The 24,006-nt window shown below is 39.8% G+C and overlaps 1 protein-coding gene across 1 annotated transcript; it reads right to left on the bottom strand.

Annotated features, from left to right (window-relative positions):
- Positions 1 to 1,809: 1,809 nt before the first annotated feature.
- Positions 1,810 to 22,405, bottom strand: MEP1B (meprin A subunit beta). Its single transcript, XM_087819307.1, has 15 exons — positions 22,343 to 22,405; positions 20,750 to 20,768; positions 19,892 to 19,936; positions 19,766 to 19,809; positions 17,726 to 17,804; positions 15,637 to 15,754; positions 14,748 to 14,926; positions 13,522 to 13,740; positions 12,745 to 12,897; positions 10,984 to 11,199; positions 8,553 to 8,996; positions 6,630 to 6,809; positions 4,828 to 4,954; positions 3,992 to 4,196; positions 1,810 to 1,824 (listed from the first exon to the last, which is right to left on the bottom strand). The coding sequence occupies exons 1-15, from the start codon at positions 22,403 to 22,405 to the stop codon at positions 1,810 to 1,812; spliced, it is 2,106 nt and encodes a 701-aa protein (XP_087675433.1).
- Between the last annotated feature and the right edge of the window lie 1,601 nt (positions 22,406 to 24,006).

The following is a 24,006-nucleotide window of genomic DNA, read 5'->3' as shown; positions in this document are numbered from 1 at the left end:
GTTACAGTTGAGGGAAATAGTACACTGGATCTCTCTGTATTATTTCTTACAACTACAAGTGAATCTTATAGTGTTCTCTAAATAAAATTTGAATTTAAAAAAGTGAATGAAGTGAGCCTATCAATACAAGGAAAACAGTACTTGTTGCTTATGATAAGATTTAGGCTTCCAAGCAAAAATTAGAATTTTTAAAAATTTGTTTGTGCCCGGCCGGTGTGGTTCAGTGGTTGAGCATCGACCTATGATTCCCAGTCAGGGCACATGCCTGTTTTGCGGGCTCCATCCCCAGTAGGGGGCCTTGCAGGAGGCAGCCGATCGGTGGCTCTCTCTCACCATTCATGTTTCTCTCTCCCTCTCCCTTTCTCTCTCTCTGAAATCAATAAAAATATATATATTTTAAAAAATTTTTTAAATTTGTTTGTGCCACCATGAGTGTCAACTTCCCAAGACTTAAAGATTTTTTAATGAAATTAGTAGTGATATTAACTAATGTTATGTTGATATATTAAGAAATGTGCCAAAAGTTGTAAGAGCTATATAACTCAGGAAATCAATATTTTCTAAATAATCAATACACAATATTACAAAACCATGTATAGCTGAAAGATCCATTCAAAGTATATGACAGACCAGTGGATTTACTGGACAGAGTAGAAAGGTTCACTGATATGGTTTCAGATTCCAAATGCAACTAACCTTTAAGAAATTACCATCTGTCAACTTTAAACAAAGTATTCAAAAAGAATGTCGACAATCACCTGAAAAGCTATTTAAATCTGACTCCCTTTTTCATGTGTCTGCATGGGGTTAGGTTTTCTTCATATCCTTCACCTCAAATAACTTATCACAACAGACTGAGTTGAATACATACACATATATGAGAATTCAGCTATTCTATTAAGCCAGACATTCAAAATTTGAAAGAAAAATGTCTCTCTCTTTTTGCTTAATATTCTTCATTTTGGAAAATATAATTATTTTTCATTAAAAATAGGATGTATGCTACCATAAATGAGCTTATCATTTCTTTAATGAGTAATAAAGACACAGTTTTAATTTTTCCTGGTTTAAATTCTTACTAAAGTATTGATAAATATCATGCTCATAAGCATATCTGGGGCCCTGAGTAAATTTTTGAGAGAGTAAAGGCTCTGGAGACCCAAAATTTTGAAAACCACTGTCCTAGGAGTTTAAAGTTTTCTTGTTGATTATAGTTGTAAGTTCAAGCAAACTCTAAACCAAGCTCATGTACCAAAGGATAGACATAAGAAAATAAGAAAGTGGCCAATTTTGGAGAGAAGGGCGCATGCCCCCAGGGAGAAAGGGAGGAGCTGCCCTACTGCCCCCGCCCCCCCCCCCCCCCCCCCCCCCCGACGCGGGGACAGGACAGCATAGAAAAGCTGAGGCTGCACATGGAGGATCACGGCCTTGCGGTGTTTCCAGTGGGTTTCAAGGAATCACTTGTGAGGCCACTACCTTTGGCCCCCAAGTGAAGGGCCAGCAATCTGGAAAGTTACCTCTAGCGGTTGTGCTTTTTTTGTAGAGAATATGTCTTCTGGGGAGCCTGAATTGCTTCCCCACCTTTATTTTTTATTTTTATTTTCTTTGTTTCCCCTCCTTTAAAAAAAAAACCACAAACGACATTTCACTAATTTGCCATTTACCAAAATAATGATTTACTATAGTATATCGAGCTGTTTCCATAGCTGATCCATTCACAAAATGAGGCAGCTGCAATATATTTTAGGTGAAATCCATGACAAAGAATCCCCTTTAACTGCATTTGCCAGCTGTACTGTGAGTTCATCGTTAAAATGCATGCTCCTAAAAGGGGAAAGAACAATTGAGGGTTTAATTTCTAAATTTAGAAACTGCTATTTAAATTAATCACAATAAAATGGTCTAATTTTTAAACGAAATTCCTTCGGCAGTCTCCTGGCATCCCGCCCAGCAGGCAGGCAACCCCTCCCGGCCAGGAAGATGCACTGGCCTGATGGCTCCTGTTGTTCAGACGCTAATCATTAGGGTGAGTACACATTGCAGCCTCAGAAGGAAGGTAACTCTGATTTAAAGATCTAAACCAGGTCTAGAGGTTCTGTTTTCTGTGAATTAACTGTAGAAATGTCTGTACTAACGAGCATGTAAGTTGATTCCTTGCTCTTGGGAATGTGGTTAAATGACCCAGAAACAAAACAGTTCTGTTATAATATTATTGGGGTGTGTGTATGTGTGTGGTGTGGTGTGGTGTGGTGTGTGTGTGTGTGTGTGTGTGTTTCCACTTAATGGCCCCACCATGTCCCTGATACCCTGATAGCTCCCCCCATTTATTGCTTTAATTTCTTTCTTTCTCTCTCTTTGTTTTATCATTTTCTTTAATTCCTTCCAACTTTTACTTAAGAAGGCTCTTATAATAGTGCTTATATTTGCCAGTTTTCCGAGGACTATCCTCGCAATCCCTTTCACGGGGCTAACTGATCCTGTCCTCCCTAACACTCCAACCCCCAAGTTCAACACCCCTCCAGGGACCAAGCATACTGGGTCCTGCACTCGCAGATCTGTTCCTTTTATTTTGAGTCATAAAATAAGCTGGAAATAGCTGTTTAAAAAAACGAAGCAACCTGTATACATTTTAAGTACTTTTCTAAATAGCTTGTGAAGTAATTGATCCATTGCCTTACGGTTAACTTTAAACATCTTCCTGATGTTGAGGAAATGTAACAACAGTGTATGAGAATAAAACTGTTCTGTTCATTATCACTGTTCATCTTTTGACTAACTTTGCAATCAAATTTAGTATCTTGATATGGGGTGGTTCACTGAAAAATATCATAACCTTAAAATATAGTAAGTCTTGAATAATCATTTTTCTTAAGAAAATATATTCTCAATTTAGCTAATTGCAACCTTTTTATTGTAGAGGTATTCTAATGGGGGCATGTTTCTCTTGAGCTTTACTAGTAATCTTCAGAGACTCTATTTTGAATGACATAGAACTGGAAAATATTTAAAGCTTTACTTTTAAGTGATGTTCAGATTTTTATGCCCTTTTCTTTGTGCTGTTGTGTGAGTGAGAATATGAATCCGCATATGAAACTGTGCTCTCTATTATTGGGGTGCATAGTGGATGCTGGGGCCCATTGCTTAGTCCTGCCCTTTGGCATGAAGGCTCTCATGCCCTCCCCTTGAAATACACTTGCCCAGGTTTTCACTCTTCTTGGTGGGCAGCCCCAGTCCAATGGCTGCTGAGGTGGTGAGTATCCCCCTTGCCTCCACTCGGGACACCTCTAAGGGGCCACCCCAGCTCCGGAGCTTGAGGGCGGGCTGAGGCCTCAACTGTTGCTGCATCGCAGTCCAACCTTACCCTTACTCAGTCCAGGTCCCCTCGCCCTGGCACAGGTGTCCCCAAGAGCGCTGCCCAATAACCCTCCCGCGTGCCGCTATCCATCGGAGCCTGCTTCCCAGGGGCCCAGCCGAGGCGGGGGCGTTTCAAGACTCTATTGCCATTTAGAGGCCTTCTGAGGAGAGTCTTTAAACCTCTGCTTGGAAACCTTGCCTTACAGTTAATTACTGCACATGAAGCCAGAATTAGTTGGAACCTTCTTTCATAGGAAAGCCCCAAATATGCCTGCACCCCCTTTCTACAAGCCTGAGCTCAACCATCACTCAAAGACTTTAAAATAAAAACATACAAGTCACCTCTCCCCTTTACCAGGATGGTTGGAAGCCTAGGCAAAGGCGGTTTCGCCTTTCAGGAGGGCTACCATTCTAGGAAGATGATAAACTCTCCCCCAAAAGCCTCCTCGGGTCCCAATTTAAGAATCATTGATTTATGGTGAAGGTCATAAAAAAAAAAAATCATCCTCTCAAAGCTGTTGTCCCCAGCAGAGGGAAGGAAGAGAATAATTTCTTAAGTATATTTAAAAAGCCTTAATTCTCCCCCATACGATTTCTTCAATAGGTTTTGAATAACCAGATGTCAGGCTCAGCTTACATTTTCCACGACGGTGCCTGCTGCCTTTGAACTTGCCCTTTCGCGGTACTTCTTCCGAGTGCAATAGACACTGACCAGGGTGACGATCAGCATCGCGGCCAACACAGCCGCAGCGGAGGAAACGGCGGTGACGATGGTGTCGCGGGTGGAGCCTCTCTTTTCACACCTCTCTCCCACGTACCACCAGTCCTCCCCCGACGGGCACCTGCACGTGCAGAACAGGCTCTGTTACGAGGTATCTGAACTCCTTGGCCGCTAAAGGGTGGGTCGGCCTTCGGGGTACTGACACCTGGGACATTTCACCCGCTCTGGACTGGAGGGCGGTGGCTAGGCTGGCACGGGGGCCAGGCGGGGCCTGGAAAGGATGGAAAGGGCTGAGGGAGTGACGTCCAACCTGGCACTCAGAGCTGCAGCTCCGAGGGGCAAGGAAGGGAGCGTCGGTAACGGGGAAATGCTACTTCTCGTGTCCCGGTCCCTCCACCTCCCAGCCATACACCTTGGCCCAGCTCTTCTCAAAATTTAGGTATCTCCATCTACAAAATGGGGGCAGCTACACTTACCCACATCAGACTATTATGAGGACTTCAGATATGTCACTCATGAGGACTTTTTCAGGCAATTAGAATATAATGTGCTCTTTCTCATAAATAATTGTATTGTTCTTGTGGCTGCCCAAAGTCCCAAATGAAGAGCAGAAAATAAATATGCTGTGAATGGTTCTGAGATGTAAATTAATGGATTTCAACTCCTATGAAATATCAGTATTTAAGCCTACATTGTGGGAATGATAAAATACCAAACAAAAGAGTGGGAGAGCTCGTGCAGTGAGCCCTTACCTGCACTCAGCTTTGCCATCTCGGACAGTGCAGATGCCATCATTCTCACACGTGAAGCTTGAGCAAAGGTCAGTGATGCCAGGGGTTGGGACTGGCTGAGTTGACGTAGAATTAAGGTGGGATATGTCTAAGGGCAACAGGCGGAGAGCATGGATGGAAATCAGGTTTTGCTTTAACAAGCATTTCACTTTTAAATTCAAATTAGATACTCAGTTTTCAGGTTTGCAAGAAATTCAGGTAATCTTGAAGCATAGTCCAACAATATTCATAGACAGCGATATCATAAATAGGCAGGTTGAAATCTAGATGCAAAGGAAGGCTGGGCCAGACTGTGGGGCTACAACTGAACCCCATGTTTGCATGGGCCTGGGCTTGCCTGAACTCTAAGGGGCCCAAGACTTTGTTACTTTTTAACCTAAAAATAAAAGGCCTTTCAAAGTGAGAGGCAACAAGCATTTATTTGAGATTAAAAGGAATAGCTACTGGGGAAGCATTGATTCAGGCAGAAGCCCAACTAATGTTCTGACTAGGAGACAAAAACAAGGGGTATTTATGAGAAAGGGTAGGAGGGAAATTATATCAATAGAAGAAAGGCATTTCTCTTGTGCAGATAACATAGTGATGTTTATTCTAAAGAATGTTTTTAATTTCCAGTTCAGTAATCATATTATCTGCTTTCTTGTTATCTTTGCAAATAGTTCTTTGGACCCAAGGTTGCATTAGGCCCAATCCAAAGGTTATTTTGCCCTGCTTTAGCATTCCAAAGGTTTGAGGCATAAGATGTGCAAGGAGGTTTCTCAGGCATGGCAGCTCCAACTCCATTTTTAAATGGTTCCATTTGCTTTTTTTTTTTTTTTTTACATTACCAACCCTCAAGGGACAGACAAAGAAATCAAAGAGCTGATCACAGGGCAGATGAGGGGCCTGCCCAAAGTCACAAGTCTCTTGCTTTGTGGAGCAGTTGATGGGTATTTGGTGAAAGATACCTGGTCCTCTGACAACCAGGGTTTTGTTCTTTGTGGTGTTTTCTGTTCCTTCTTATCGAAACAGGGTCAAACAGAATTGATGAATATGTGACTTTTGTCCAGAGAGGAAACATTTTATGTAGCCTCTTCTCCGTCAACAAAAGTTTTCCTGAATAAATTTTACCAAGAAGCATCATTTAGATTTACTCTAATTGACACCGAAATAAAAATTTCATGGGTTTTAATTGCACCACTTTTCATTGCAAACAAGATTCTAATTTACTGAGATGCAGTTGGGTCTTTAATAGTAAATGAGTTAAAATCCTACCACATAAAACATGGAAAACACCAGTATTCTTGGAAAATGTATTTTTTTGGCTACCATAGGCTAAGAAATTTTAAAAGATGATAGATTGTTATCATTGCAAAAATGTGTGTGTGTATCTATATATTTGAAAAAGACAGTAAAGATAATCCATTTTAAGTTTAACTTCATGTGCTTGTGTGATATTTTTATTTCTGGAATCCTAGACTATAATTCTAGGGTCTAATGGCTATCCTTTAACTTATTTCTAAAGTTTTCTGGCCTGAAGTTTTTTACTATTCCTCCATGTAGTGGTAATTAAGTTCTTTATCCTGGAACCCTCACTGTTTCCATTTAAATTATTTTCATATTTTTAAGATTCATACCAAAAAAAGATTCCACTCAGGCCCATTTCCTCCTCCATCTCTATTTAATACACCTAAAAATGGCACCCGGAAGAGCACAGTAAATAATCAATGGCTGCAACAACAAGAACAAATATAACCTAGGTAAGACCCTTTTTATTGACATACCTTCCACGGTTAGTAGGATATAAACATCATTTCCTTTTATAAAATCTCTGCTTTTCAGCCTCTCAAGGGTTATAAAGGCACTGGTTCCATAGCCCCGGCTTCTTCTAAACTGAGTTCCATTAGGGAAAAAGGCCACTTCTCCCACTTTGGAAGGCCGGTCCCAAAAATAGCTTCCATTATCTGAAAAGGCAATTTATATTAATGGATTGTGTTCAGCATCCTCGTAGCTTTTGGTGGAAGGGAAGAACAGGCTATGTGAAACACAATTAGGATGAAGCTCGAAATAATTAAATGATGCTATTGACCTGTGATGTATTCCCTGGCAAGTCACCGGAGCTTATTCATTTATACTGCCCTGAAGGAAATGAGATTGCCTGGCAGGGAGGGCCACATTCTGGGGTATGAGTGGAGAGGTACAGAAAGTTTCCTAGGTAGGGTAGGTATCATATCTATACTGACTGAGCAGTAGAGAAACCCCATTGCCTATTACAATAATTCCTTAGTGACCTTCTGAGTTATAGACAGGCCTTTTAACTGAGTTAAATCAATTTATTGTTGAGATAGTTTTTAATGTTAGCATAGAACAATTTATCTTGTTAACTGAATTATGCCCCTAACAGAGCAAAGTCCTTCAGGAGTAGAAGGCAGAGGGAAACACTGTTTCTGGAAAAAGGTGATGACCCATCCAACCCTGAGCCATTTTCAACGTCATTCGGGGAGGAATTTATCTTTTAAGTAAAGAAATTCTGAATATCAAGTCCCTACAATCTTTCATGAATATTGTTTTTTTCCTATCATGTTAGGTTTTTTTCCTATGTCACTTAAGTCCATTATTTTCATATATAGAATTCAGGTTTGGCAATAATATTCACCTTGCCATAATTCCATTTGTCCTTTTATTGGATTCCCAGATGGCAAAGGATTATTAAAATTAAAAATGTAATCATTGCACCCTGACTGGGGGACTCGGTTGGTTGGAGTATCACCCCATGCACCAAAAGGCTGCAGGTTCAATTCCCAGTCAGGGCACGTTCTTAGCCTGTGGTTCAATCCCCGGTCAGGGTACGTATGGGAGGCAACTAATCACTGTCTCTCTCTCATATCTATGTTTCTCTCTCTTTCTCCCTCCCTCCCCCTCTCTCAAAAATCAATAAAAACATACTTTTGGTGAGAATAAACAAAAAAGAAATGTGATCATTCCTTTCTGTGTTCTGCTCCTTTTTGAGACTGGAAGATAGGGAATGTCAGCATTGACAAATCCTCCAGAACTCTTTAATAAAATGTTATAATCCACTCCCAACCCTTCCCAGCACTCCAGAGTGTGTGCTCATCTTCCTTCTGATCAAAAACCACGCCCCATTACAAGAGCTGACTTGGTTTTGACAACCCAGCGGCAATATCAGGGTAGCATGGGTTAGGAGAGCTCAACAGCCAGGGGCCTCTCCATACCATGCCTTTCCACAAACTCCCAAGCTTGATCTCTAGTGACATTCATAACAAATCTATGTGGTTATTGTTACTGCCCCAGTTTTATTGCTGAGACACTAGAGCTCCAAGAGATTACTGGCTCAAGATCTATTTGCTTAGTTAATGAGAAGCAAACCTTGGATTTTAATCCAGGCATGTCAGACTCCAAAACCAATATTCCCGGCACAATGGTGGGAATTCAGATATGGTCATCAATTCCGAGGAAGATAGTCAATATCATCTCTATCTGTCGGCATCCCTGCTGACATTCCTGACAATCTCCTGCCTGGGAGACTGTTCACAACTGCTGAAACTCGTCCCCTAAATACCTTCTGTTCCTAAGATCTGGGCTCAAAATTCCCCAGGTCCCTGGCGGTGCGGCCTCTCATTCCCAAATCATCCATCCCTCCACGAGCAATGACCGTGTATTAGCAATAAAGAAAATGAGTCACGAACCGGTGGTCATAAATGGGTCTGTAGTTACACTCCGCTGGTTGGACATACGCTGTCGAATGTCAGGATTTTGATCCAAGAGTGTCATCGTGGCTTGTTGCCAAGGACACGGCCACTGTAATTGATCGTCATTGGCTCCAGAGATCAAGTGGAAATATATTCCTGCATTAGTCAAATGGTTTAGATCCAAGTTAATCTGAAAGGCATAACCTTTGGAAGAATAAAATGGAGGGCTATACAGAGTTCCACTTGGGTTGCCAATGAACTGTGTGAAATTCCTTATACGCCAGATATGATGAGGGCACCGTGTTTCCGAAAGATTGATGTCATCAATAGACAGGCCACCCAGCGATGTACCAGCACCTCTAACCCCTCCAAACACCACTCTGAATTTGTTGGTTACTTTCAGTGTTACATGGTAAAGTTGCCAGCTCCCAATGGGTATATCTGCAAAACACACAGTATTATTTCAAAGAAGACAAAGGACAATGAGCCCTGTGCGAATCAACATTAGAGTTCTAACCTGCATGAGCAAACGTTCATCCTGCAGCTACTGATGCCTACAGTACGGCTTTCTCACTCCTCCAGCCCAAGTCCACTTACTTAAGGCACTTCTGTGGGGTTGAGCTCCCCTCTGGAATATATGGATGTTTATCTAGTTGTTTCTCAGATAGGTTACCCATTCCCAGGGACAGGTGAGCAAACAACAGCATCTAATTCACAAGCACTCCCTCCATGCCCTACTTAAGAGTTACCTTTCATTCTGTGTTGGTTTTGTGTTAAACTATCAAGCAAACCCAATATTCTACACTTGTGCTCATGATTCCTGCGATACTCAGCAAAAGCCTCACTTAATATATTTATACTCTGATTGGAACACTTCTTTTACATGCAAAATTTCCAATGAACCAAACCCTACAAAGCCCACATCCTACAATATACTCCTTAGATCATTACCAGTGACTCAACATTATCAATATTTATCTCATATTTAGTACCATCTCCTTTCTCCTCAAACTGCACTTCCCCCTCCACTGTTCCCCCCACCCCCCGCTAGCAGCATGACTGCGCCCTCCTGTCTCATTTGCCTATATCACATACCCAATGAAGAAGCAGTACATTTAAACTTTCTCAGAAGCCCCCAGGTAGATAACAGCTCAATTTATGTGAAACTCATAATTAATACAATGACTTAAAATTGAAATATATTGGCACTTAATGAGAAACACAATTGCTTGAAAATAACTTAGAAATTTCCAAATTGCAGAAAATGCTATTGTCCATGAACTCTAGATTGAACAAAAACCTTTCCTGGGAGCTCCCACTTCATTATTACAAGTACTATCGGTTTAAATTCTGGACTTTTAAGTGAGTTTCTTAAGTACTTTTTGTGCTATTGTGTATCGGTGATAACACCAGCTTGCTAATGGAAAGGAATATCTACATCTATATAACATATCTTACATATGTATTGTATACTGTATTACATATACTTACATATAAGGTATATGTATAGTATGTGGTATGTGTATGTGTAAAATGAGATTAAGAACCTCACTGTAAGTGTTCACAGGGAAACTATCATTGTTTTTCAGATTTTTTTCTCTTAGTTAAACAGTGGGGGGAGGGGAATGGCATGACATATAGCGTTATGTAGATTGATTTTATAATAGGTTTTACTCAATTCATTCAGACCAGGAGCTCAAAACCTGGAGCAGACAGTGAATGTAGTTGCCAGCCCACAGCCCCTCCTCCTCAGGGAACCTTCCCAAGCCTCTGCTTCGATAGGAGATGGACATCACCACCTCTCTGACCTTGATTGCCCAATCACAGTGTTGTCCTCTCTCCACAGAGAAACTGCTCCAGAAGTTCCACTAACTCAAGTCATAAAAATCAGAATCCTTCACCGGGACTTATTTTTAAGCTACAAGTTAGAGGAAGAGTCCCCTTTCCAGTCTGATGGCACTTTTGGTAAGACATAGATGTAAGCTGGGAAGTGAAAACAGCCAAAGCACCAGTTTCATGGACAAAGCCCATCCGAGGTAGCAGGAGAGGCCCCAGGCCCTGTTCAGGGACAGGTCCAGCCTGCCTGAGGCCAGCTCCTCGCTTGTCCATTCCACAACTTAGTTACACTGAGCCAGTAACTCCCCCAATTTTGCCTAAGCTAGTTTCTACCATTGTATTTCTGTTACTTGCCAAGAGCTGACCTCCTCAGTACCAGAGACTGATCTACAGTGCCTTAAGTGAGTGTCACATATTAGAGCACACAGAGGACCTCATTTTAGCTCCCTTACTACAGCATAAAACAAGGAGGGTCAAGTTCTAAGTTGAAAAGTAATGAACCCATTGCCTCTCCCATGTCGTAGGTTGTTGCATCGAGTAGAGTTAAGATGCCTCACTCTGAACCCAAACAGTAAGAATGTCGATACTGTACCTTTTATTTCTTCCACCAGGGTTAAAGTACCATTCTCATTTCCTGCAGAATACTCCCTGACATAAATGTTCAGCTGGTCATTTTCATTCCCACTGTTGTATAAATAAAATTGCAAGCACTGAAATCCTCTTTTAGGGTACATCGTTCTACTTTCCAGCATTGCTGTGGCCCCCACATTCACAGCGCTGCTGTTGAAATGCATGAAGAAGCCAGAACCTGTTACAAGGACAAGAGCAAAATTGAGAGGAAACAGATACTGGATATAGGAATGCGTGTCTTGTAGTCACTATAGCTCCACTTACTTCCCACGGTATGCAGGATACTGTGCTGGGCATTTAAACAGGGTTCTAGGAGCAGGAAGTTTATGAAAGAGACAACATCAGGTCACCTTTCTCTTACTATAGATGTTAGTTTTCAAAAATGGAAAAAAATTGTCACCTAACAAATCTAGGGTCTCCCTCTCTCTCTCTGCCTTCCCTCCCTCATTTTCTCCACCCCCCTCCTTTGGCCTATGTAGGACCACTATCCACCATCCAAATCTGCATATAAAAAGAAAAAAATTTTAATTGAAATATATTTGACATATACCATTGTGTAAATTTAAGGTGCACACCATGTTAATTTGATACATTTATATATTATAATACAATTGACATTGTAGAGATAACTAGCACCTCTATCGCATTTCATAATATAATTTCTTTTGAGTGGTTGGAATAATTAAGTTCTAGGCTTTTAGCAAGTTATAGCCCTGCCGGGTGTGGCTCAGTGGTTGAGCGTCAGCCTAGGATCCAGGAGATCGCAGTTCGATTCCCGGTCAGGGCACATGCCTGTTTTTCGGGCTCGATCCCCAGTAGGGGGTGTGCAGGAGGCAGCCAATCAATGACTCTCATCATTGATGTTTCTATCTCTCCCTCTTCCTTCCTCTCTCTGAAATCAATAAAGATATATATATATTTTTAAAGTTTTATGATTATAATACAATATTGTCCATATTGATTGTGTTGCACATTAGATCTCTAGGGCTTATTTACTACTCATTGCAAGTTTGTACCCTTAAAAAACATCTATCTACCCCCTCACCCCACTCCTGAAAAGGAAAAGTGCCTGTTCGCTTAGAGACCTCTCTCCCTGCCTGGACATCAGAGCTTACAAGCAATGGCTCTGGGTTCTGAAGTCTGGTTTAACATATTTGTTGCCAGAAATAAGCAAATAAATGAAAATTTGGGACTTGTAGCCAAAAAAAAAAAAAAAAAAAGCCTATTTAATTCAAAATAAAATTATAATGGAAAAAGATACTTATCTGAATAAAATTAACAAATCATACTTTCTACCTTAGTTTTAAGTATTTTTGTAATAGGAGCATGTAATCATGACCAGCGGAAATTCTGAAGCTGATTAACCACAGCCTGGTGCTGCTCACTAGAAAGTCTCTTGTGTTCTTCAGACTTCGAGGAAACAACCCCACTACCCTGGAGAGAAGAGACCCTCAGGAGAGAGAGTCTTCTCCTGCTGCGGGGCCATAGACAAGGAGGGAGAGGCTTCACAGAGCCAAGCTCGGACTCAGAAAGCAAGCAAACTCAGAGAATAAAAGCGAGGAAATCAACCATATCCTTGTAGGGCACAGAACCGATTCCTTGGCAGCAACCTGATGGGTTATCATGAATAATTCTGATGGAAGTTAGAGATAAAACCCCAGTCTTTCATAGCAAAGGAAAACGCTAGCGCCACCGAATGTAAGTAAAATCTCACTCCGGCTACCTGTGCACCGGCCCACGTTGGAGTGATCGCTCTCTGGCCCTCCGGGGACCTGTGAAAGCCACTGCCAGTCAGCGTTATCGCCTGAACTTTGAATCATACCACACACATTTTCCAGTTCAAAATTGCAGGAGTCCATAAAGCTCAAGGAAGAAGCTACAAAAGTAAAAAAACAATTATTGACACTCATACAAACATGATAATCTAAGCAATAAAAACTGAGTTTATCACAAAAGTACTAGGAAGGCTGGGATGGCATTAAAGGGAGACACCTCGCTGATCCTGGGTGGTGCTGGCTTGAAAACCTCTTGATATCTGCAGAACCAAGACATTCTACAACTCTGTAGATCTGAATAAGCTGCCTGCCTAAGTCTTTTATTAAATTATCTAATTATAGAAACCTGAGTCTACACTCCTCTAGGTATTCAGATGATTAAGCCACCACCCAGATTATCGGATCCCATTTGTATTAGGACTGTACACCTTGTTTGGGCTGGGAAGAGTTTCGAGCATCACCTTTGACTCAGTGACAGTTTCAGAAGCCTGCGTGGGGCATGTTCCTTCAAGACCCGATTTATTTTTACATCTGAAAGCCAGGCAGTGTGAAGAGAAAAATACTGCTTCAAATTGTAGATTGATATTTGGGTGCTTTTTAAAAAAATATATCAAGCTTTTATAATTTCAGAAAACTCAGCAATACTCAGCAAAGTGGCACAGAACACACTTTTCCCCCCTTTGTAGCAGAGGAGCAGAAGTCGTTTCAAAGAACCTGTCACATACAGCAGTTATACAGCCGATTCAGCTTTAAGAGGTCATAGTCACTGAAATCCATCCGTTGGCCGATCACGTCCATGAAGTCTGGGATTCTTGTTACAATTGTGGGTTCTGTTCCATTTCTGAATGCAGTTTTACTGTAGTGCATGACTGAAGTGTAATCATAGGGCACATTCAGAGAGTCTGAGACTTGGTCATCATAGGTGTTAAAATTGTGCTCTTTGCCTAAGTGATAAATTTAAAAATTTATTAATTACTTGATGTTTATAAAATTCATTTCTATGCCGTTAATATAGAAATAGAGACTGTCATCAACATAGTGCTGCCTTTGCTGCAACTGATCTACCGTATTTTGAGAGAGGTTCATACATTCCTGTCTTAGAATAAAATATTCAAGCTTAGAATTGTGATTCCAGTAGTAATGCTAAACATATCTAAGTTTTAATTACAGCCCAAAGTTAGACATTAGCATTGAGCCCAAGGTTCTAAGAACTGCGCATGGAAAGGAGGGCCCTAAAATGTGTTTAAACAGCCAGGGTCATTAGCAGGCAGTGAGGAGAGGGCAGGGGCATCCATAGCAAGTGCAGATGAAAGCGAGAGGACTTTGGGAAGTATGGTGGAACGGGATCTGGGAATTATAATGTAGAGTCATTAGAAAGGATTGAAATAGTCGGGGGTTTTATGGTTACTGGAATACCTGTAGCTGTTCTTTAAATGAATACATTTAGAGAAGGCACCAAGCTGCTTAACATCATACCAATGGGCAACTGAATGCAACTTAAAATCAAAAGATTTTGTGGGCACAGTGAGGGAGATCTGATCTGCAAAGCACATCAATGTGTTGTCAAATCTAGGCAGACATTTCTACCGAAAATAAGGCTTTGGGAATCCTAGAGATTGAGGCTTTGGAGCAAAGCTAAACACGTCTCTCGCTCCAGAAATCTTTCAGTCTGCTGTCCATGCCTTACTCCGGTTGAGATTAAGACACTGGGGGAGAGGGGGCAAGAAGGAACAAGAGCTGTGATGTTAAGATTCTGATATCAGGGGCCTCAGTACAGAGCAGTCCTTCACCCACTTCAACTCATACTGAGCTAGAGTTAAATGAAGTAAGACATCAAAACATCAGCGTTTTCCTATTACGTACAGTTGGCACAGATGGCAGGAGAGGACACAATGCTTAGAAATTCAGTCTTTAACTAACTAAAAAAGATAAGAAAACAAGAGAGATATACCTGACTGGATTCTGTCCCAAATGATCTTGACATAGTCATCCCGATCAGAACGCGACTGCTCGTGCCAGAATCCCAATGCATGGAGGAACTCATGTTGAATCGTTGCTATTCTGTCACAGTTGTTCCCAATGGAGAGGTCTTGCTTCCCAGCACGCCTATTTCCCACTGAAGACCAGCAGCTTACAGGAGCGTTTACAGGAGAAAAGGGAAAGGGTGTTATAATGATGCAGGTTGAGGTCTCAGGGCAAGATCCCTAATTCCTAATCCACTTAGTTACTCACCTGAATCCCTCACAATGGAAGGATCTGAACATATTTCACTTCTCTCATAACCCAGGTGAGGTATGAAAAATTTTCCAGACCAGATGATCTTTGTAGAACTTGCCCTGACATAGGAGCAAGTCATCCCCAAGTCAACCTCGTCCTGATTTTTCCTGGAAACTTCCAGGTCTTCCAGATAGTCCTTGCTATGCTGATGACCATTCATAACGGTTTTATAGGTATAGCAACCACTCAGAATTGCTGAGCTCCAAGCAAATAACGCTGTCACCTTCTTAACTCAGGTAGTAAGAGTCATTAGGTTAAAATAAATTTAAATACACACATGCATACACACTCGTATTTTACTTGAAGGGGGACATAAGGAGTAGCTGAAGTTCACAAAGTTGTGAGATGGATGCCATGAAATCCCACTATCTAAAAAAATTGGAAGTCAGCTTGCATGTATGAAAATATTATTTTATGGCTAAAGAAACTAGACCTAGTCTTTTACTCTCCAACAAACAGGGAAGGAAGCCCCCACTCTCCTTCAAGGTCAGGGTTTAGAGCAATAATTCCCTGGCCACAACATTTCTCACTAGCACCTTTAGAAAACAAACTCTTCAACTTACCCACTGCCCTTGAACACTGATATATAGTTAGTTTCTCCAGTCCAAGGCTTGAAGTCAATGCATGTCTTTAGGCGATAGCGTTCAAATGCGTTGAGGATAATTCCCTTGGCATTCATTTCTGAAGGAAGAAAAGAAACAAAAATATTAAGCTAATTAATATAAACAAGAGTTAAGTCCCTGTGGCATCTCATCAACATTATAAAGAAATGACCTTGAATAAAACCACATTATTCGAGAACCTGCTTATCATATGCAAGTATTTGATTTTTCCTCAGATCCCTTATTTCACCCCATATTTCTTTCTATACCAATTCCAGCAAGTTGCTCTCCCAAGCTGAATTTCATCTTTGGCCATCTCACTCAAAACAATCTTCTTGGGTCATTCCATCAGATCCATTATCTATGGAGTACCTGTTACATGCAAGGCATTGTGAAAGACGCTCATTCATACCCATGGCTTCTACCTGTTCCTACATCCTAATAACTCCCAAATATTTCTCTATCTTGAATGACCAGGTTATTCACCAACACTTTATATGATACCTCTACCACAGTGAGCCTGATGCATTCCAAATACTAATCCACCACACATCTCTATCCCAGCCACTTCAAGATATATTCCTTATTCTTATTAAAGGTACTACAGTTCACCAAGTTGTATAAATCCTGGGTACTAGCATCCCTTTACCTGGACCTACCTTCTTCTTGACCTCTTGACATCAATCACCAAATCTAACAATTGCCTCCTAAATCTCTTAGATTTATCTGTTCTTGCCTATCCTTACTAAGACAGTCTTGGTTCAAAAACTCTTTGGTCCTTCCCTAAATATCTTCAATAGTCTCCTACGTGATCTCCCTACTTTCTCATTGCCCCTTCAATAATACATTTCTATATTGCAACCGAAGTGATAACAACCCTCTTCCACATTAAAACTTTTGGTGGCTCCACATTAAATCAGTGAACACACTAAGTTTTTTAATATGGGAAAGACTTTCCTAATCTGGATCCTGTCCACCTGTTCAACTTCACTATCTCCTGACTTCCCATCTAAATTCCAACTAAGGATTTTTTTTTCCCTGTGTCTTTGCACATCTGCCTAGGGCACCCTTCCCTAGAGGCACCCCATCTGGGAAAATGCTGTGTTTTCTTGGTGAATGAATGGCACTTCATGCAAAGAAATGAATGTCTCTTGATGAACAGAATTCAAACTCAATTTCCATCCCACTTGTCCCCCTCCCCAGCACCTGTGTATGGTGTACAACTTGCACAGCCTTCATGCAGACCTGGTGCATAGTGCCACCTGTCCCCTAATGTTCACGCTTTTATATGTAGGTTGCTCCTATAGCTCCTTCAACATATGATTAATCATTATGTTTATTCCATTCTATTATGATTAGCTTTTGGTTTATCTGAATCTTCACTGAAACGTATGGTCTTTAAGGAAATGTTTTCCAAACAGCAGTTCCCAAGCTGATGCTGGTCAGTGATATTTTCACTAGTCCATAAATAAAATGAGGACCATGTTTAGAGTGGCCCATTACCATTAAATTTCTTCTATAGAAAAGCTGTCCTTAGTTTTGGATTAGATTCTTCTGACTTTTTACTACTAAAACACTATTTTATGAAAAGAGGGTGATAAAAGATAGTGGGTTCTTATTGTTTAAGCTCCTGACTTGGCAAAATGAAATGCTGTAAAGCAATACCAATGCCTAGATTTTTTATTTGTTTGTGTTGTTTTTTACTCATATATAAATCTGAACATATGGGAAACCACTGCTTTAAAATAAAGGCTAGCTCCCTAATCTTTATGTTCCTAGAATAGCATTATCAAGCAAAGAGTAGGCACTCCACAAATGTTGGTTAATTAATTCCTTTATTGGTCAAAGCTCAACAAATATTTCAGACAATGTCACTTAGCTTCTTTTTATTGTTCACTTTGCTTATTTTTTTTTAAGTAACTGTACATAGCTACACAAAGCAACAAATAAAAAACCATTAAAAACCATAATTGCCTACCCTGGGGGATACTGTAATCATAGTCTTTCAGGAACATACATTAGCTATGGATCCTCCAAGATGTATACTAACCCAAGCTGTCTTCTAGAACATATGGAATGGTATGAGGCCATCTATAGTTTTCTCCAATGATGGAATTTCTGTCTTGTACCTGTCAAAAATAAATATGAAAGGGGTAATTAAATGAATCAGGCAAAAACTTATGAAACAACCAATAGTTAATCTAGAAATAAATGAAGTTTTAAGCACTCTCAGCCAACTTAAACAAACTGTCTGTGTGTGCGTACATGTGCCTGTGTGTGTGCCTCTGCTTTTATCATATTAGAACATAGTTTCTAGGAGGAAATTCCTATCACGAATTTTGTTGATAGAGTTGAATAAGGAATCATGCAAAACCGTGTAAAGAATGACTGTTATAAAACTGAACTTCAAATATTGGTAGACTCATAAACAGTGTCCTGTACAAGAGATTAAAAATATACAGGAAGGAAGAGATAGCAAAACCTCAATAATCTTGATCTCACCGAGTCAGAAAAAGTCATATGAGCTAGAGCAAAGTTTTTTAAAATTCTTAAACGATTTGAAGTTTTTATAGTAAAGAACTGATTTTGACAATGTATTCATCCAATCAACAAAATAAACACTTTCTAGAGAATAAGGATTTGCTGATAACAAAACTACCAAGGTCTTTACCTTCATTAGCTAATCCTAGTGAAAGAGACAAGTAGCATGTAAGAAAACAAATTAAGTTTAAATGGGCTACATTTAATTGTATGGAGGAAATTGAAATTAAAAAAAAAAAAAAAAGGAACAGTAAAGGAGTAGGGGAGTACATTGGATAAAGTGGCCAGGACAGGACTCTTTGAAAGGATGGCATTTAAGGTGAAACAAGAGTGATAATAAAGAGTCAGAATTGAAAGGAACCTTGGAAAGATCATTTCAGGCAGAGGAAAGAGTAGTTGCTCTGGTTCTGACGTGGAATGTGCTTGGTATGATTTGAGGCCAGTAGCCTAACCAGTAGGAGAGAAAAGAAATAAAAGTCCTGGCTGGTGTGGCTCGGTTGGTTTGGGCATCAGCCGGTGCAACAAAAGGTCAATTCCATTCCCTGTCGTGGCACATGCCCGGGTTGCAGGCCCGATCCCCAGGAGGGAGCATGCAGGAAGCAGCCAATTGATATTTCTCACATCGGATGTTTCTCTCTCTCTCTCCCTCTCCCTTCCTCTCTCTCTAAAATCGATAAAAACACAATAAATTTAAAAAGAAATGAGATAAGAAAAGAGGGCAGGGAGGGCTGGGAAGAAGAGAAGAAATGAGAGGAGAAATAGGCAGGAGTTAAATTATGCAAGGTCTTAAAGGCTATGGGTAAATTCTGACATTGTTCTAAATGCAATAGAAAGCTACTGAAGAGTTTCAAGCCAGGAAGTGAAATGGTGCCATTGTCTATTTGAAAGATCACTTTGCTGTAACACAGGCAGGATTTTCCCTTTGAGAAGGGTAATATTGAAATAAAAAGACAAGTTAGGAGAAAAGTAGATTCTCTGAGGTATAGGTTGGAGATAGAAATGACAGGACTTGCTCATGGGTTGGATGGTGGAGCGAGAGAAAGAAAAGAAACCAAGGTGACACCTGGATTTTTCACTTATTCAGTGGCACGGGGTGAAGGTGTGGTGAGGACTTCACTAAGAAGGATGATTCTATGCAAGGTTTGGGAGGACTTCTCCTTGGCAACACTATTTTTAGCTGCCAGTGAAGATGTCTATAAATTCAGCTGAACTTTACTCAACTAGAATGAATCAGTGAGATTCTACCTAAAAATGAAAACATCTTATTATTCCAATAGTGAAAAGAAAAAAGAGCAATAAGACCAAGGCCCCCATAGCAAGTGGTGGTGGCTTTAATCACACAGAAATCTGAGTAATAAATCATGAAGACACTATTATGTGCGCTCCTTACAGTACAATGTATTCATTGAATAAATGTGTCACCATGATTCTGTGAGCTTAAAGATAAGTGGGCTTAGCTAAACCCATGCTTTCCAATCATTCTCAGATAGTCTGTATTTTAGCTTCCAGTGATTAATAGAAGATTCTCCCTTGAATTGTTTCAACTCACCTCATTAAGTTTGATGTCTCCCTCAAAAAGATCCAGTCCCAAATCTAAGAGGAAAGATAAAAATTCATGTTAGCAAGTTTTTTCAAACTCCCCACTTAATAAAGGATGTAAAAAAAATCTACAAACCTTCATTGATATCAAATATATCCTGGTCGATTCCACCATCTACATCTTTAGAATAACAAAGAAAAACACATTGAGCATTATGTTTATGAAAGAAAATCTTTATCAATTATTGAATTAGAAGTGAGTAAGATTCTTTTTGGTTCTGAATTAATACATATACATTGATTGATTGTTTGGTTCATTGGTTGATTGATTGACTGATTGATTGAGAACCTCTCATGAGCCAGGCTTGAAGCTATAGAGCTTCTGCATACATGTTCTTGTCCTATTCATGGCCTTTGAATGCCAAATGACATCAGGAATAAGAAATTCATTACTCCATATAATATTAAGCTTAATTTGGAAGACTAAGCTAGAAGAATAGATTAAATAGAAAGCAAATGTTTAAATTTGGTCAAATCAGTCCAATCTACCCATATACGTATATCCTTTGCAATAGCATACCTTTGAAGTCTCAAACAAAATTCCTAATTTAAATTTAAATCTCTCTTTTAAATTGCAAAGGGGTGAATAATATGGCCAGATTTCTCAGTGTGCAACTAAATAGGCTGTTCATCTGATTTGACACAAAATAACAAAAATAATAATAGCAAGCATTTATGGATGTCCCTGAGTCAATCACTGTGTTTGGCCTTTCCTATTCCACCATCTGTTTTTCTGCTGGGTATGGAGAACCCTGGAACAGGAACAATAAAATGTTCCTCAATAAATCAAGAGAAGCCAGTGTTTGATCAAAGTTCAATGCAATTATGCATGTACTTAGCATTAAATGTGTCCTAAGTTCTTCTCTTCTGCTGTTCTATTATATACATAACTTCTTTTTAATATAACTTAGAGAAAATCTGAAAATACACTCACCAAAATTTTCTGGAGTTGGCTGGGAAACAAATACATAAAAGGAAATATTATTATGATGCCTGTATATAAATGGTCTTCTTGGTTCCAATGTATATACAGCCATTTGTGGGGGAGTTTCCCTTAATATTATGAATTACTTTCTGACATATATTTAAGACAATTAAATTGGAGTCTAAGTTAACTTTCTGACCAAAGAGTCTTCTTAATTCATATAAAAAAATAAAACTTCCTGTTACATGAATTTGAAAGTGAAAGCAACAAGAAACCAAATTCACAGATTGAGGAGAAGGCAGGACAGGATGTAGGACTCCAGCCCTAAAGTGTGTGCAATTTTATCATAAAAATTTTCCAAAGGATTCATGGAGCAGTGTTTGAAAAGCCTAAAAATTTATTCCTAACATTAAATATTAGCTTAATTTATAACAATCCTTTAAAAAGAAATTTTATTGAAGACCTCATTAATCATGGTTTACTTTCATATCTCACTCAAGACTCTGCCTTCAAAGACAATACCAAATGTTTAGAAAAACATAGATGGGTGTAGATAGTATTATTATTTAAAAACTTCCGAAGATCGAAGTCACCACATGAAACCCAGACTACATCAATGGAAAAATTAAGTAAACCCAAGAAATTTCTTAGTGTAGCCTAGTAAAAAAGTTTATGGGACTGATAGACAGTAGACCTGGGTTATATTTCTGATTCCACCAACTAACAGAAAGTCAGTTCACCTTCTTGATATTCAGACTATCTGTAAGATATGGTCAACATCTGCTTTGCGTGGTATTGTGAGGGTTATATGGTGTCACGTGAAAACACAAATGTAAGATACAATTTTATGTAAATACAGTTTACGTATCTGAATTCTAGAATCATTTGGCAAACAGTGGAAATGAGCTAGTTGGATGGTTACCATCCCTTTTGATAGTAACAAGTGCTATGGTTTTCTCATGCTCAGAGGAATGCCAGAGCATTTCTACTAAAAGAACTTATCAAGTATTTTTTTTCATGATTACAGTTTTAATGTTATTAAATGGTTTATCTTGTTCTCAATGCTATAGTTCCCGTTACTTTAAAATCACAGCTAGAGGTTTCCTCCCAAGCATTTGGAACTTCATTTATAACCTTGGCTTGGTTTGTGGTACAAACTACCTGTCACTTAGAAGGACTGGTCTCAATTCATGAAGAAGCAGCAGAGAAATCCCATGCTACAAAACTTCCTAAGTATTTACTGTGCCTGTGACAATCACCATTCACACCTCATGTTACTGTAAAAGCAATATGATGTCATTCAGCAATAAAAATGGAATGATTTTCAAATTTCACATTTTCCATCTTATCAAAGGAAAAGTTGTTACACAACAATGAAACTGAAAGAAAAGCATAACTTTATGTCAATGTCTCTGGCTCCCTCTGGCAGGGCTCCTCTCACTCCCTGTACCCTGGCCGCACCTGCTCACCAAAAGGAAGTGCTCATTTCAATAGCACTGCAAAAATTCATTTAAAAAGAAAAGGGTGAACAATTTTTTCTTTAACAATTGGTATCAACTGCTCCAGATTTTTCTAATTGTTTTCCATATATTGTTTTCTTACCAAGCCAGGAACCGAGAGGAAAGAGGCAAAGAGCAGAAGCCAAGGCAGAATCCATGAATCCATGCTGTCGCTCCAGCTGAACATTGCAAACTATGAGATTCAGAATAGCATTTACTTTTCAAAGGCAAACATCATAACTTTTAGCCTTTGATCTCAGCATTCCATCTTGCAGGTCAGCTCGCTGCAGTAGTAATACCTCCAATCAAGGAGTTAAAGTCCAGTATCCTTAACACAGCTCTGTGCAGTTGGTTGCGTGGTTGGTTGGTTGGCTGGCTTGTGTGTGTGTATGCATGTTAACATTCAATAGTCAAGTGCCTGGCTGAGACCTGTTAATAAAATAAGTTCTCTAATATATACATACTGGTCCCCAAGACTAATAAATGCCTATTGAGTGAAAAAAAAAATGTCAAATTAATTTTAATCTCCATCTTTCAAATAGTAAACATTTGTGATGCTCCTCCTCTCATTTAGCCCTGTGTTGCTTTAATACATCTAGTTATGTCTATAGCTTTTTATTGTTCATTCATTTAATAAAAATGTATTGAGTTACAAAGTCTATTAATGTGCTAGAAATCTGGCATATTTCCTATCCAGATGCACAGTAGCAAAATAGCAACATATTTCACTCTTGAAAATTCCCATCAAGCAAACTCAGGTGGGACTTAGGGTAAAAAAGCTAGGAGTGGTGGCTGGTTTTCTAATAAACTAACATTCCATCTCTCAATCTTGCCTCACTTTTTTCTTCTTTTCTTGGGATTACTTCCCTTTAGGGACAACCTACTCTCTAACTCAGTTACCACTGTTTCACTCTCAACTTACTTGTGGGACAGGTTAATTTTTTAAAAAATACTCTCCCCCCCACACACACACACAGTATTTCCTTTCCTACTTAAGACAGGCCTTTGCCCAATTCCGTGTTAATAGAAAGGATATAAAAAGACATGTAGTATAGACAAAGGACATGAAAGTATGCTTTGTGAATACAAACGAGTCGCTCCCACCCTCTGAGAGTTAAAAGGGAGGGTTAAAAGTGATGTGTGGATCAATTTCTTTATTCGCTCCCTGGGATCCCCAAGATAGTTTATGGGATCCAAAACCCAACAGGCCTATTTCCCAGCTAGAGCTACAAGGAAACAACAATACAGAAGAAAGCAGATCTTGGTAGGAGGACGATAACTCCCATGAGGCCAAGAGTGGACCAGAAGCATCGGGGAAAGCCACCAGGCCTAAATGACTGTGTGGTGAGCAATACGAAAGCCTCCACAGCAGGCTGCACAGAATGACCACCAAGGACCAGACGGAAACATGGATGTTTCTGGGGAGTCTCATGAGGATAGACAGACGGAAGTCAGATGAGGCCCTCCCAGTGCCTTGGGCTATTAAGCTCAGGAAGGAGTCTAAGGGTAAAAGATGGGAATCCTGAATTGGCTGCAACTACATTTCTCCCACCGTTGTGGTTGGGGACCCAAAACAGTAATTAAGGTTACAGAGAAATAAAAGTATTTATTATGCACATCTGTTTTTGTGAGCTGAGATGTACAACGGAGACACCTGGCTGCATTCTATGTGTTGGGACAGGCCGTTCACGTTCGAAGTTAGGAAATTGGAAGCAATGGTTCCTAGGACTGTAGGAATCTGTTCTGAATCCTGATTACAGCATATGG

The sequence above is a fragment of the Miniopterus natalensis genome, chromosome 7, assembly GCF_054644295.1.
Source record: "Miniopterus natalensis isolate mMinNat1 chromosome 7, mMinNat1.hap1, whole genome shotgun sequence".
Classification (NCBI taxonomy): domain Eukaryota; kingdom Metazoa; phylum Chordata; class Mammalia; order Chiroptera; family Miniopteridae; genus Miniopterus; species Miniopterus natalensis.
The sequence above is the reverse complement of the archived record's forward strand: the minus strand, read 5'-3'. Positions and strand labels throughout refer to the sequence as shown.

Bases quoted from the DNA above. Each gene is read 5' to 3' on its own strand.
- MEP1B (XM_087819307.1), bottom strand. From the start codon at position 22,405: ATGGATTCATGGATTCTGCCTTGGCTTCTGCTCTTTGCCTCTTTCCTC. The intron at 11,200-12,744 runs GTAGCCGGAGTG...TCCTTGTAACAG, and splicing joins CAACGTGGGCCGGTGCACAG to GTTCTGGCTTCTTCATGCAT. The intron at 4,955-6,629 runs GTATGTCAATAA...TGTTGCCCTTAG, and splicing joins TATCCTACTAACCGTGGAAG to ACATATCCCACCTTAATTCT.